This window comes from Gossypium hirsutum, chromosome D12, assembly GCF_007990345.1.
Source record: "Gossypium hirsutum isolate 1008001.06 chromosome D12, Gossypium_hirsutum_v2.1, whole genome shotgun sequence".
Taxonomy (NCBI): Eukaryota; Viridiplantae; Streptophyta; class Magnoliopsida; order Malvales; family Malvaceae; genus Gossypium; species Gossypium hirsutum.
In genome coordinates, this window is record NC_053448.1 from 62,772,590 (window position 1) to 62,785,976 (window position 13,387).

Genomic DNA, 13,387 nt, shown 5'->3' on the forward strand with positions numbered 1-13,387 from the left:
TCTAATTTAATAAAGTTTTTTAAAAACATTTTTTAGATTCAAATTTTTAATAATCCAATATTAATTAATTTTATTATTAAAATATATTTTCTCAAAAAATAGTGAACTTTTTTTTGAAAATTGTTTTAAAAACTTATTTTTTAATCTTTTAAATTTTAAATTGTTTTGAAATATAAATTAAAGTTTTTTAAAATTAATTATAATAAAAAATATATGGTTAACATTTTAATAAAATGTTTTTTTAAATAATTTGGTAATAAATTATTTGCCGATTTAAAAATATTTGTGATATATATTTTTTAAAGTGTTTTTTTCCCAAATTTTGTAATAAAAATCATTTTTATCATTTTTTAAAATTAATTTAAAGAAATTATTTCCTCATTTTTATACTAAATAAATGTTTTTAATAACCGAATCAAAAACTTGAATCATAATACACTAAGAATTGAAATTCAATACATAATATTCAATAATATAAATATTTATGAATAAAAAAACAAATAATTTAGAAACATATATTTAACGAATGTTCTATATTGTATTATAAAATTGGATAAACATTTCACTAATTTTCTCAATTATTGTATTAAGCCCAATTGGGTATGGTGAAATTTGAATATTGGTTAATTAGGTCTAATTTTCGGGTTCAAATTTGAGCTCCAAGTTTCAATTATTTTATGTCTGGGCTGAATTACTTTTATGGTCACATAGGGTTAGATATGATTTTGGATTTGAGTTGATTAGATCTAGTTTTCAGGTTCGGATTCAGATTCTGATCACTCCGAATTTCAATTATTTCATGTTTGGGTTGAATTGTTTTTATGCTCACATAGGGTTAGATATTATTTTGGATTTGAGTTGATTAGGTCCAGCTTTCAAGTTTGATTCTAATCACTTTAAGATTGAATCTTTTTTAAGTTCAAATTATTTTTATTATTTGGATTGAATGATTTTTATAATCAAATTGGACTATATCAAATGGATTTTATCAAAATTTCAAGTGCAGGTGAAAAGTCAAAGTCTGAGACAAATAAAAAGAATAGGGATCAATATTTAATCGAATCGAGTGAATTTTTTTAAATTATTTGAATCGATTTGATGAAACCTATTTTCTCATCCTAACTCAATTTAAATTTTTTTTCGAACCGAGTCGAGTAAAATGAAATTCGACTCGAGTTAAGTCGAATAAACTTGTTCAGTTAAATTTAAAAAAAAATTAAATAGACTAAATTGAAACCTTGTTGACAATATAATTAACTTTCAAATTTTAATAAATAAAATTGAGAAGGTATATATTTGAAAAATATTTAAAAAAACACTTTAATATAATAAGCTTGATTTAGTAATTTACTTATTTAAACCATCGAATTTAACATTTAAAAAAATTAACGGTTCTATACAAATTTATACAACTTAATAATTCTTTTATAAAATATTGTAAAATTTTAATAACATTTTAATTTTTCAAGGAGTCAATTTGCTAATATTTCAAATTGACTTTTCGATTTATTCTATTTGTTGAGTTGTAAATATCCATCTTGACTCAAAATTTAAAAAAAAATTGAAATTATTTATTTAAATTAATTTGAATAATTGAATAGCTTGATCTTGGATCAAAGGGTGTACATATGTCACAGTAGAATATACATAAAATTTTTAAGGTTAAAATATGCCATAAGCACTCTTTAAAAAAATGAATTTAGTTCATATATTTTTATTTTTAGGAATTTAATCTCTCTAATTTTCAAATTTTAAAATTTTGCGCCTAATTGTTAATACTATTATTTTTTTGTTAAATTTAGGTTTATTATAATGTTATTTATTCAATTACATGGCTACCATATGAGTATTTTTTTCATTCCAATATGTTTCAAACTAAAAAATTTAACAAATAAATTAACATTGTTAACAATTAGACCTGAATTTTGAAATTTAGAAAATAGAGTGATAAAATTTCTAGAAATAAATGTATAGAGACTAAATTTCAAAGTTTCAAAAAGTTCAGGGGCTTATTGCATACTTTAACCATTTCCTAATAGCCACTCATCCAAACTGTTTTTGGTAGACTTTGTCCACCCCCGACAGTTCGCCGCATATCCGGCATCTTTGGTTTATTTTTCTTCTTGCCCCCCTGATTTCCGTCAATTAAAAAACAGTTCCTTTTTTTTTCTTTAATTTTAATTTTAAACTTAAAATATGCTATGTGTCTTTATATTCTTTTTATTTAGAATTCGACCACTCTACTTTTATTTTTAGAAATTTAATTCCTTAAATTTTTAAATTTAAGAAATGAAGTTCAAAAATTAACACTGTTAAAATTATTCTATTAAATTCGTTATTGTAACATTTTAAAATAGAAAAAATCATTTGATAGTCAAGTAACCAAGAAATGACATTATAATTGATACGAATTTAACAAATTTTTTAAACAAAATTAACACTTGAACTTACATATTTAAATCATTAAAATATTAAATTCATAAAAATAAAAGTAGAAAGGATGGACCATAATGGGGCCACGGGCTTGGCCCCTCAAAATTTTTGAAAAATTTTATTCTCCCTTGAAATTTGTTGAAAATTTTAATTTAACCCAACTTTTTGGAAATTTGTTATTATACCTTTTATTTTTTCGAAATATTTTCGAAATTATCATTAATCACATAAAAATTTAAAAAATTAATTATATCTTATTTAAAAAAAATCTTATTAAACTACAAATTTTAATTAGAAACTAAAATAATTTAGTGCAAATATCCGCCACTTATTCTAAACAAGCAAAGAATAGATTTTAACCTATTTTTAAATAAATTGGCAAGCTAAATTTGAACTTTTACTTTTATTTTCTCTGCCATAAATTCCTCCACATAAACGTCATCTAAAATGAAATTCAATCCCACATTACCAGTAAACAGATGTGTATATATATATTTTCCCAGAAAATGAAAGCTTTTTACTTTTTATGGATTATGATATGAATTTTGGGTAGGCTCTAAAATTGGTAAAAGCTTAAATTTTCAATTCTCAACAGTCATATATGGCCGTAAGAGAGTAATTATTTGGAATATCTGAAGACAAATTAGCGTTTTAACGATATTTTTATTTCTGTTCTTTTTTTTTTTCGTTTTGACTTGGTTCTCTCGGTTGATGATCTTTGTTCATCAACTAGAGTGATTGTAATTATAACCAATAGAATCTAAATTTGAAAACCTTTTTTTATTAATTTAAGTATTCTTTTTCCAAAATTTTTGAAACCATTGCTGAATTTCGTGGATTTTGAAAATTTCTAATCCCCTGCTGAAAACAATGGCGGTGGAGCCGTTGACGTCTGGCGTAAGTGACCTAATCAACGCGCTCTTCTCGTTACGATCGTTGAGGAGCTTGTTGGTGGTGTTGAACGCCGTCGTTTTGCTTCTCCTGTTGCCGACCCGGCGACGGAAACGGACCTCCGCGTTGAAATCTGAAGCGGGAAAGGATGAGAAACACGAGGGCAGGAAGAAAGGGTCTGTGGGGACTAAGTTTAGGGTTCCGGCCGCGGTGGTGCAGCGGAGAAGCACGGCGTTTGCAGTGGACCTAGAGGCGGCAGCGAGGCGATCGCTGGCGATTCGGAGGGTGGTTCAGGACGATGACGGCGTTAGTATGAGGGAGTTTTCGTTGGTTTCTAGTGCAAGGGGTGACACGTTATTCATTCAGATTTGGACTCCCATTTCCGTACAAATCAGGTCAGTTGCAGATAAAAATTTTCCCTCTTAATAATATAAAGATTAAATTAATATATTTAATAATAGAGGTAGTAATTTGATTTCCACATATTTCAAATTTTATTATGTCTTAAAAATTAGTTTAGAAATGGGAATTTTGAGAAGGTTAAAATCTGGGTAGTGATTGTACTATTTACAAATTTAAAATTTAACTTTTATATTTTTATTTATACAAATTTAATCATTTTACTTTTCAGATTTTAAAATTTAGATTCAATTGTTGATATTAATAATTTGTTGGCGTGACATTTAAAAAAAAATCTCACTTGATAGCAATGTAACTAAAAAATAACCAATGTAATGAAATTGAATTTTAAAAAATAATTTAAACAGTGTTAACAATTTGACTTGAATTTAATATTTGAAAAGTAGAGTAACTAAATTCTTAAAAATAAAAGTATAAATATTAAAATTTAAATTTATAAAGAGTATAAGGACTTACAACGTATTTTAACCTTTTCAGAATGAGACACAAAATTTTCTTTTTTATAATAGCATAAATGTTAAAACAGTGTTGTTGCAATATTTAATATCTCAGGTTCAAGTCTCACCATTAGTCGATAATACTTATACTTGGTGACGTATTGATGTAATGATTGATCGTAATTATAATTATGTTAAGAATTTATCAAAACATCTTTGCTTCTTTTTTGATGTTATGCTTTAGAAATATTTAAGGTGGGAAAATTAATTATATAGGTTAAAGTAATCGGGAGATCTCTATATTAGAGGAACTTTCATTTTATTCCTTTCGATATTGATGTTGTTTTTGTGTGTTTTTCCAGGGGAGTAGTTTTTCTTATGCATGGCTTGAATGAACACAGGTTTGTTATTAGGATTTAATGCCGTTTTAAAGTAATTGATTCCTTTCTGTGTGTGTGTCTTCGGGTCAAAATGTTTGCCTTTTGTGTCCCCCTTTCGCTCGCACGACAGCGATAGATACAACGATTTCGCAAAGCGACTTAATACTAATGGATTCAAGGTCTACGGAATGGATTGGATTGGTAAGTTTAAGCATAATATGCATAATAATAAATAACATATTGCTTGCTTTAAAAACCGGTTTATGTACGTCAAACACGCTATATATTATCATTTTGGTTATTTTATCAGCCACACCAATTTTTAACAGTACAAAATAATGAAAATTTTAACTCAAATGATTAATTTACTCTTTAATTTAGCATACAAAAGCTAATTTACTTATTTTTTGAGTAAATGAAACAAAATGCAATTCAACTCATTCTAGTACAAAGACTTTCATGATATTTCAATTTTATTTTATTGTTGTTCATAGTGTAGAAGGCACCTTCGACAAAGCATGTATATTTTGGATGTTGAAGGGGTATGAGTATTTCCATTGGGATGGTGCCAAAAAAGCTTTAAAACAACTTCCTGTTTTATGTATCTCATCGTTTTTAGATATTGATGCATCTTGCGGCATGCTATATAGCATATAACCGTTTCATGCTTGTTTGCCGGTAAGTTTATTTGTTCTTACTGTTCATATAGGACATGGTGGAAGTGATGGACTACATGGATATGTTCATTCTCTTGATTATGCTGTTAATGACATGGTATGTTTTTAATGTTTAGCTACAAAAGTTTATTTGTAAAAACACCTTTTTGTTATTTTTCAATTTAGATATTGAGTAAATTAGTTTCTTTAAAAAAAATTAGAGTAATTCAATTCTTGTTAACTTCAAAAGTGAGTAAGGACAATTAATCATGGCTTTAATGTTTTCCATGAATTGTACACAGTTTTGATTAGTATAATAACAAATTTAACTCTTGATGTTTATATATTCTGTCAATTTGGTCCTGGTTTAATGAGTTTAACTTGTAACATTTACATATTTTGTCAACTTAGTCTTAGTTTAATAATTTTAACCTACAACATTTGCGCATTTTGTTAAATTAGGACCAAATTGACAAAATATGTAAACCTTGATGGCTAAATTTATTATTATACTTATAAAAATTATGAACTATTGACAGTAATATCATGATTAATTGACTTTAGTTGCTCACTTTTGAAAAGGATAGTGATTAAATTGATATTATTTTTAGGAAAGACCAATTTATTCAATATTAAAATTGAGAGAGATCGAAGAGGCCTTCTTACCAAGTTTATTTGAAGTAAATATTGAACCAAATTAAATCATTTTCATCTATGTTCCTGACTCGTTGCAGAAAATGTTCCTCGAAAGGGTTTTCGTTGAAAACCCAGGGCTTTCGTGTTTCTGTTTTGGTCATTCTACGGGTGGTGCAATTGTCCTAAAAGTAAGTCTTTTTTGTTTACTCAAGCATGCCAAGAAAATCACTAAGTTTGTTCGATCTAAACTCACTTTTCACATTGTAGGCAACACTCGATCCCCAGGTTGAAAATCGAGTAGCAGGCATTATACTAACTTCCCCAGCTGTTGGTGTCCAGCCTTCTCATCCGATCTTCGTGGTAAGAACCTACTCGGTTATATCGTCTTTTCTTGTTCGAGATATTGAAGAACATAAATAATATGACATGCCATTTTAACGGCAGGTACTTGCCCCGATCATGTCATTTCTATTACCACGATTCCAAGTCCATGTTGCAAACAGAAGGGGGAACCCAGTTTCTAGGGACCCGAAGGCTCTGGTGGCTAAATATTCTGATCCATTGGTATACACCGGACCTCTTCGGGTAAGAACCGGCTACGAAATCCTTAGAATCACATCTTACTTGCAGCACAATATGAAAAGATTGAAAGTCCCTTTCCTTGTTCTCCACGGCATGGATGATACCGTAACCGATCCTAAAGCTTCACAAAAACTATACGACGAGGCCTCAACCGACAAAACGATCAAATTATACGAAGGTCTCTTACATGATCTCCTCTTCGAACTAGAACGAGAAGCTATAATGGATGACATAATTCAATGGCTAAATGTTAGAGCTTAAAAAAGGAAAACTCACCACTTCAATGTTGAAAACACACAGTTTTGTTTTTTGATAAAATGTTGTGAATTTTAGGGATTGATCCCTCTTTGTTGTTGATAGGCTAGATTGGTTCCATCCTGGCTCATGAAGCTTTGCTTGTAATGGTGTTCTCTGTTACGGTGTTACCACGGTATATATGGAAATATGTGGTACCTTTTTTTTTTTTTTACAGTAGAATTTTCATTCATTCATTAATCCCATCCTACAAAACTGGTTAAATTCTGTTATTAGACCCTAAATTATATCTAATTATGGCTTTAGTTTTTATACTATATTAAAATTAATTTAAGATAAATTCATCATATGTTTATTTTAAGTCAAAATTTACATCAATGAATCCTTAAAGATATTTAAAAAATTATAACATTACTTTTGTTTTTGGTGGATTCAAATTCAAAGTATCTTTTATATATGTTTGTGATTACCCTAATAATATTATGGGTAAACTACGTCTAACGTCACTAAATTATTAGTAAGTTTACATTTATGTTATTTAATTTCAAAAATTTATAAAATATCATTGAACTATTTGAAAGTTTTCATTTAAGTCAAAAAAACTATTCGAAAGTTTTTATTTAAGTCATTTGGTTGTTAAGTTTTTTTTTTTAAAGTGTCTAGCTAGCAAGCTCTAAGCAATGATTTGACAATCGATACGGTGGATCAATATCCATTGATGAGTAGAATAACATATATTAGGTCCAAGTCAATCTAACGGTGTTAGTGTTGGAGATAGACAAATTCATAACATTCAAAGTTGTTTCGTGAAAAAAAATTGAATTGTACAAGAGGAGAATGAGGGTTTTTGATTAGTGCAAGCAGTACTGCAAACAGAAAATGCCATACAATAACGATTTTAATAGCCCAATGACTTAAATGACCAAAATGTAAAATTAGTAATAATTTAATGATCTTGAGCGGAATTTACCCTAATATTATCTCAAGAGTTGAAACTTAAATTCCCTTTCTACCCTTCCACAGTTCCACCTAAGACATCACTTTCACAACAAAATTATCCATTTCAGCTTAATAGATTACTAAAATCATAATTAGTGCGCATAAAGATAATTTCTTCTGCAAAAATATGATAAATTTGATTAATGTTTCTATATTTTGTGGATGATCCTAATTATATTTTTGAATTTTTTTACTATCAATTTTTAATTTTTATAAATTAATTTTTTCTAACATATTTAATAAATAAATTCAAGATTTTAAAAATAATTAAATTTTCATACCGTTTGTTTATTGATAAGTTTATTTAATATTTTTTATATAAATTAAGTAAAATTATAACACAGTGTTCTGCATTAAACGACGGCGTTTCACTTCTTCTTCTTCTTCTTGTTGCTTTAACGTCTCATAAAGCGGAGCATTTTTAGTCTCAGGCAACCACACACTTAAGGTTCCACTCACGATGGCAAGAGCCCCAAACACGGCGAACGAAAGCGACGGGCTGAGGCGGCCGACCACCACTAATAAAGGCGACAAAGAAGCCCCCAGCATTAACGATTGACGCAACATCGACACCGCAAAGTTCCTTACGTTAGTCGGAAAAAGCTCAACACAGTAAATATACGACACGTTGAACGCGATAGCAGCGGCCATGAAACCAATAGCTTCGATCGTTAATTGAGGCCAACTGCTGGTGGTGGAGGATGCGGCGGAGAAAATGATGCAAAGGAGACATGAAACGCCGGCTGAAATTGCTGATAACGATGAAAGGAGACGTCGGTTGGTGAAACTCAATAGTATGCCGCCGATGAAAACGGCGGGGATTTCCATTGCGGCGTTGATTATAACTGTTAAGTAGAGATTGAAATTGAGATTCTCGGCGTTTAGTTGGATTCCGTAATAAACGAAGCCAACCCCAAAGCCGAATAACATCATTGTTATCATCCTTTTAGCAGCCCATCTTGTTGTCCATATGTTTTCGTTTTTGCCACCTTCATTCCCTGTGCCTGTAATAATAATGAAAATAAAAATAAAGAAATTAAAATTGTAAACAAAATCCGAAGACTTAAATTTTCAATTGGTGAGGGTAGGATCTGAAGGCGATAATTATTAAAGTACTAATGTTCCAATGCCCGAACATTTACAAGTTTAGGGTCAAACTTAAAACAAAAACAAGTTTAAACTCCAAGAATAATTGTCACCCAGAATTCAACCCCTTAGTTTGATTGTTTAACTAAACAACGTCTAATTAAATAAATCATTTGAATATAAACTAACTATACTAGCACCTGTTGTCGCTTGAGATGGAATTATGAGCTCTATATTATCAGGCAATTTTTTCCCCTTCCATCCTGCAAATCTTTGTAACACCTCAAGAGCTTCTTTGTTTTTCCCTCTAACAAGGAGCCAACGGGGAGATTCCGATACCAAAGGGACTAACAAAAAAGTATAGACCAGAGGGGGAAGGGATATGATCCTGTACAAATACCTCCATTGGGTTCTAGTAGGATATGCAATGAAAGGAAGAGACAAGAAACCCGCCGTGAAGAAAAAGAAACCGTATTGGCCAACTTGGCCTCGCCATTTACGGCCAACGACCTCCGTTGAAAGAACAAGGCAACATATCCCATTTCCAGAACGAGCAAAGCCATTTGCAAATCGAAGAAGGGAATACACCCAAATATTTGGTGAAAAAGAAGTGAGGAAAGTGGTGGTGGAGGTTAAGATGCATGCCAACAGAAGTGTTTTCTTTCTACCTAGCCATGCGTCGGCGAGGCGACCGTAGAAAGCACAACCTATAATGGAAGTGGAAACAAAGTAATATGGAGATTATGTATTAGGAGTTATATTGTATTTTGTCTTATTTATTCAAAAAATAGGTAAATTAGTCCATGTACATTACATCAAAGAGTAAATTGGTCTTTTTTATTAAAAAATTATAAATTTTTATTGTTAAAAATTAGCATGGCTAACAAAATAACTAGAGAGTACCAATCAAATATCAAGGGTGGAATCAAGAGATAACCACTTGGCCCCCTCCATTCAAATGGCAAAATTGCATTTTAACTCCCCTATTTAAATTTATAATTCAATTTAAGCCTTCTTAACACAAAATTATTATATTTGTCCCTCTAAAATTTTATAATTTTATCTTAACCCTTAATTTTAAATTCTTTGCTTCATTCTTGATCTATATTTCAGCCTAACCATTAGCTTGGGTGTTGAATACCAACCTAAATATGAAGTAGAGCACGTAGAGGATCTTGCCGTTAAGTTATGGGAGCTTAATTAAATTTATAAAAAAAAAGTTGAGGGTCTTAATTAAAATTTCAATAATTTTAGAGGGCTTAATGAAAATTTACAAAAACAATTATGAGTAATTAAATTTTGTTAAACTTTTGAGGGTTTAATAAGAATTTATAAAATTTTTGAAAGGCCCAATTCAAATTTTCAAAAGAATTTGAGGGGTCTAAAAAAAATCTAAAATTATATAGATAAATTGGATTTAACAGGCTAAAGAAAAAAAAGAAATAACTCTTAAATTTTATTATCATTATTTGTAAATTGTCTATATATTCGATAAACACATATTTATAATTTCATCCACGCATGAAAGCTATAGCATGGAGGGGAAGAGTGACAGTGATAGCTGATTACCGAAAATTGAACCAATGAAGAAGAGTGAAGTGGGAATTGCAGCAAGAAACTTGCGATGGCAGATAAGATCCCACTCCGCAATAGTGGTGGCGCTATTCCCTCCGATCCACTCCCAACTACCGGCTGCCAATCCACAAACATGACCAGCCGATTGCCCTTTGTTGCCACCACCACCACTAGCAGTGTTGTTCATGCACCAAGATGAGGATAATGATGGATCAGCACTGGTTTTGCATCTCCAACCAGATGGCTGAGCATCAGTAAAGATGGTGACCAAGGTGTTTTGAGAATCAAATACCCATGCAAATGACACTAACACCACTTGCAACAGCTGGGGTAACCCAAAGGATCCCACATACCTTTCTATAATCTCATCCACATTGAGCTCCATTTTTTCTTCATTGAGAACCTCTGTTGTTGTCTCTTCTTCGTTATCCATGGCCCCCTTAATGTGGATTTTGTGTTGGGATAGCTTTGATAATGTGTTGGTTTTGCCCCCCCTAATATGTGATATTATTGATATGCATGACATTTTTTTTTAATTATTAAAGGTAGAGATGGGAAATGAATGGTGTGATCATCATCTTTAGTATTTTAATGTACCACTAATTGTGTAAAATTACTTGAAAAAGCCAAATTCTATTCAGAATAATAAAGGAAGTTTAGGTAATTTAAAAAAGTTCTATTCATAATAATAGAGGAAGTTAGGTAATTTTAGAAAGGGATAATTATTTTTGACCCTTGAACTTGACAATTAGTTTTATATTGGTACTTATATTTTTTTGGGTCCACTTTGGTATTTAAACTTGACAACTAGATCCACTTTAATCTTTGAACTTAAAAAATATAAAAAATTTAATGATGCGAGACTCTAAAATTGTGCCACATCATCACTTGAAATCTACAATTTTATATAAATTTTCAAGGGACTTTGTGATACAATCTTAGAGTTACATTCAGTGTTTTAATAACCAGATTGGTGGTTGAACATGTTAGACCACTACTTCCCAATTTAACTAGTTCTACTGAATCGATCGCCAAACCAACAATAATTAAACAGTTAATGAAAAATTCATAAAAATGTAGAAACTTTTTTAAAAAAATCGGCTTAGCCTGTCCAGCTATAGATTTTTGCCGCAGTTTTCAATTTTTATAAATTTTAAGCAATTTCTGAGTCAATCGATTCTACCCTTTTGTTTAGACTATTATATCGACCAATTCTCTGTCCATCCAATCCGGTCTTATTCCTGTAACATTAGTCACATCATTAAATATTAACAGAATCCAAGTTCAGGGTGTCAAAACAATTATATTGACTTGTATAGAACTATGATTAAAGCTCTTATTACACACCTATTTAACACGGATTCAATTCGTATAGAACCTTCTTCTATTTCCAATATTGTATAAAAAAGAAAAGAAAAACAATTGGATTAGTATTTAGCTTACTATTACTTTCTTGTGTTGTGGTTAATATTTATGTTAAACACTTACATAACATGAGTTTAAATTGTCATCTTCTTCAACAAACCTTATTGTTCCTTTACCCCTCCGTAAAAATAATTAAATTTAATGTAATATTATATCATTACCTATGTATTAATATCTTACTTAAACTCCACGAGAATTTGATTCGGCTACAAATATGTGTAATTTTTCCATATTAAGGACAACAAAAGTCATATATACTATTTCACGCACTTTGCATAGTGAGTGAAAGGGTGGGAAACAAGAGCAGCTGGCGGTGGGATCATGTTTACATGTCATGCGCCACTAAATTGGATTCCAAAGATACCCCAATTTATTATTTTTGGGATAAATTATATTTTAGTTTGTTTAATTTTAATTTTTGCATTTTTTGAATACATCAATTTTAGCTTTGATCAAAATAATAGCAGTTTAAGTACATTTGGTTAAATTTAGTTATGTATTACGCGTATAATTATATATATAATCTGTGTTTTCTAATTGAATCATTTTAAGTTCTTATGCAAAGAATAATTGTTTAATTCATTAACTTGATCTTTAGTGGGAAACTAAAAAGTTAATACGACATTACACATATGATAATATATTTATTGCATTAAAATTTAATAAAGACTAAAATTTTAAATTTTGAGAAACGCAGAACTAAAATTAATTAAATTAAAGTACAAAAATTAAATCCATAGTAGAATTTACCCTATTTTTAATAAATATATTTCTTATTAATATTGCTCATCAATAGATTATTATAGAAATCAATGACATGATAATGAAGCATCCATTAGCAAAAGAAGAAAGATTCAGTAGCTGAGGAATATATTAGAAAATTTTTGGTGGCAAGGCGTGCAACTGAATAGCTTCCGCTCTTCTTTTTTTCGCACTACAATTTTTTTCATTTTAATATATTTTTATATTATGAAAATATGTTTTTATCCTTATAATATAGAAAGAGTTTAAGTATAAACGAGTTTAAATTTAAATGCGAACAAGTTCAAAATCAAGTATAAAAATTGATAAGTGAATTTATTTATGCCTAAGTAGTTTAATTATGTTTTTAATTAAACTCGAACTTAAAAATTAATGTTAGATCAAATTTAACTTAAATATTGAGTACTAAATTTTGAGTCAAAATTAATCTTTATATTTCTATTATTTGTGCTCAATTTTACTCGATATCAATAATAAAAAAAGTGTGACATATGGCAAGCCCTTACTAATGTCATGTACTTTTTCAAATAAATTTAGACAAAATTAATAATTTAATGATAATTTCTTACAAAAAGAAACCTTAATATGAGATTTAGAGTATAGCTTATAATTTCTTCATTCATACTATAAAGACATGATCAATGGATTTCAATTTTAAAACCCAATTACTCACACAAATTTCATGGGACACAACAAATAATAATAATAATAATAAGTGAGATTATATCCCATCTTTAATAAAATTTATGAATATAATTTCATTTATTAATAAAATATAATTAAGAGATTTTTTTACATAAATTTGGTCCTGATTTAATGAGTTTAACTTGTAACATTTACATCTTTTGTC

At 29.4% G+C, this 13,387-nt stretch overlaps 2 protein-coding genes across 2 annotated transcripts; one reads left to right on the forward strand and one right to left on the reverse strand.

The window, feature by feature from the left end:
* Positions 1-2,852: 2,852 nt before the first annotated feature.
* On the forward strand, positions 2,853-6,899 carry LOC121224451 (monoacylglycerol lipase). The gene is made up of 7 exons (XM_041107789.1): positions 2,853-3,719; positions 4,544-4,582; positions 4,692-4,762; positions 5,271-5,335; positions 5,952-6,041; positions 6,121-6,213; positions 6,298-6,899. Exons 1-7 carry the CDS (start codon positions 3,304-3,306, stop codon positions 6,694-6,696), a joined length of 1,173 nt encoding a protein of 390 aa, XP_040963723.1. The 5' UTR covers positions 2,853-3,303; the 3' UTR covers positions 6,697-6,899.
* A 1,030-nt stretch (positions 6,900-7,929) lies between these two features.
* On the reverse strand, positions 7,930-10,848 carry LOC107930970 (organic cation/carnitine transporter 1). The gene is made up of 3 exons (XM_016862750.2): positions 10,345-10,848; positions 8,976-9,482; positions 7,930-8,693 (listed from the first exon to the last, which is right to left on the reverse strand). The coding sequence occupies exons 1-3, from the start codon at positions 10,781-10,783 to the stop codon at positions 8,023-8,025; spliced, it is 1,617 nt and encodes a 538-aa protein (XP_016718239.2). The 5' UTR covers positions 10,784-10,848; the 3' UTR covers positions 7,930-8,022.
* Between the last annotated feature and the right edge of the window lie 2,539 nt (positions 10,849-13,387).

What these genes read in the sequence shown, in the direction of transcription:
- LOC107930970 (XM_016862750.2), bottom strand. Translation starts at nt 10,783, where the DNA reads ATGGATAACGAAGAAGAGACAACAACAGAGGTTCTCAATGAAGAAAAA. An exon ending in CTTCATTGGTTCAATTTTCG is followed by an intron (nt 9,483 to 10,344) that starts GTAATCAGCTAT and finishes CTTCCATTATAG; the next exon opens with GTTGTGCTTTCTACGGTCGC. An exon ending in TCCATCTCAAGCGACAACAG is followed by an intron (nt 8,694 to 8,975) that starts GTGCTAGTATAG and finishes TTATTATTACAG; the next exon opens with GCACAGGGAATGAAGGTGGC.
- LOC121224451 (XM_041107789.1), top strand. Translation starts at nt 3,304, where the DNA reads ATGGCGGTGGAGCCGTTGACGTCTGGCGTAAGTGACCTAATCAACGCG. An exon ending in CCCATTTCCGTACAAATCAG is followed by an intron (nt 3,720 to 4,543) that starts GTCAGTTGCAGA and finishes GTGTTTTTCCAG; the next exon opens with GGGAGTAGTTTTTCTTATGC. An exon ending in CTACGGAATGGATTGGATTG is followed by an intron (nt 4,763 to 5,270) that starts GTAAGTTTAAGC and finishes CTGTTCATATAG; the next exon opens with GACATGGTGGAAGTGATGGA.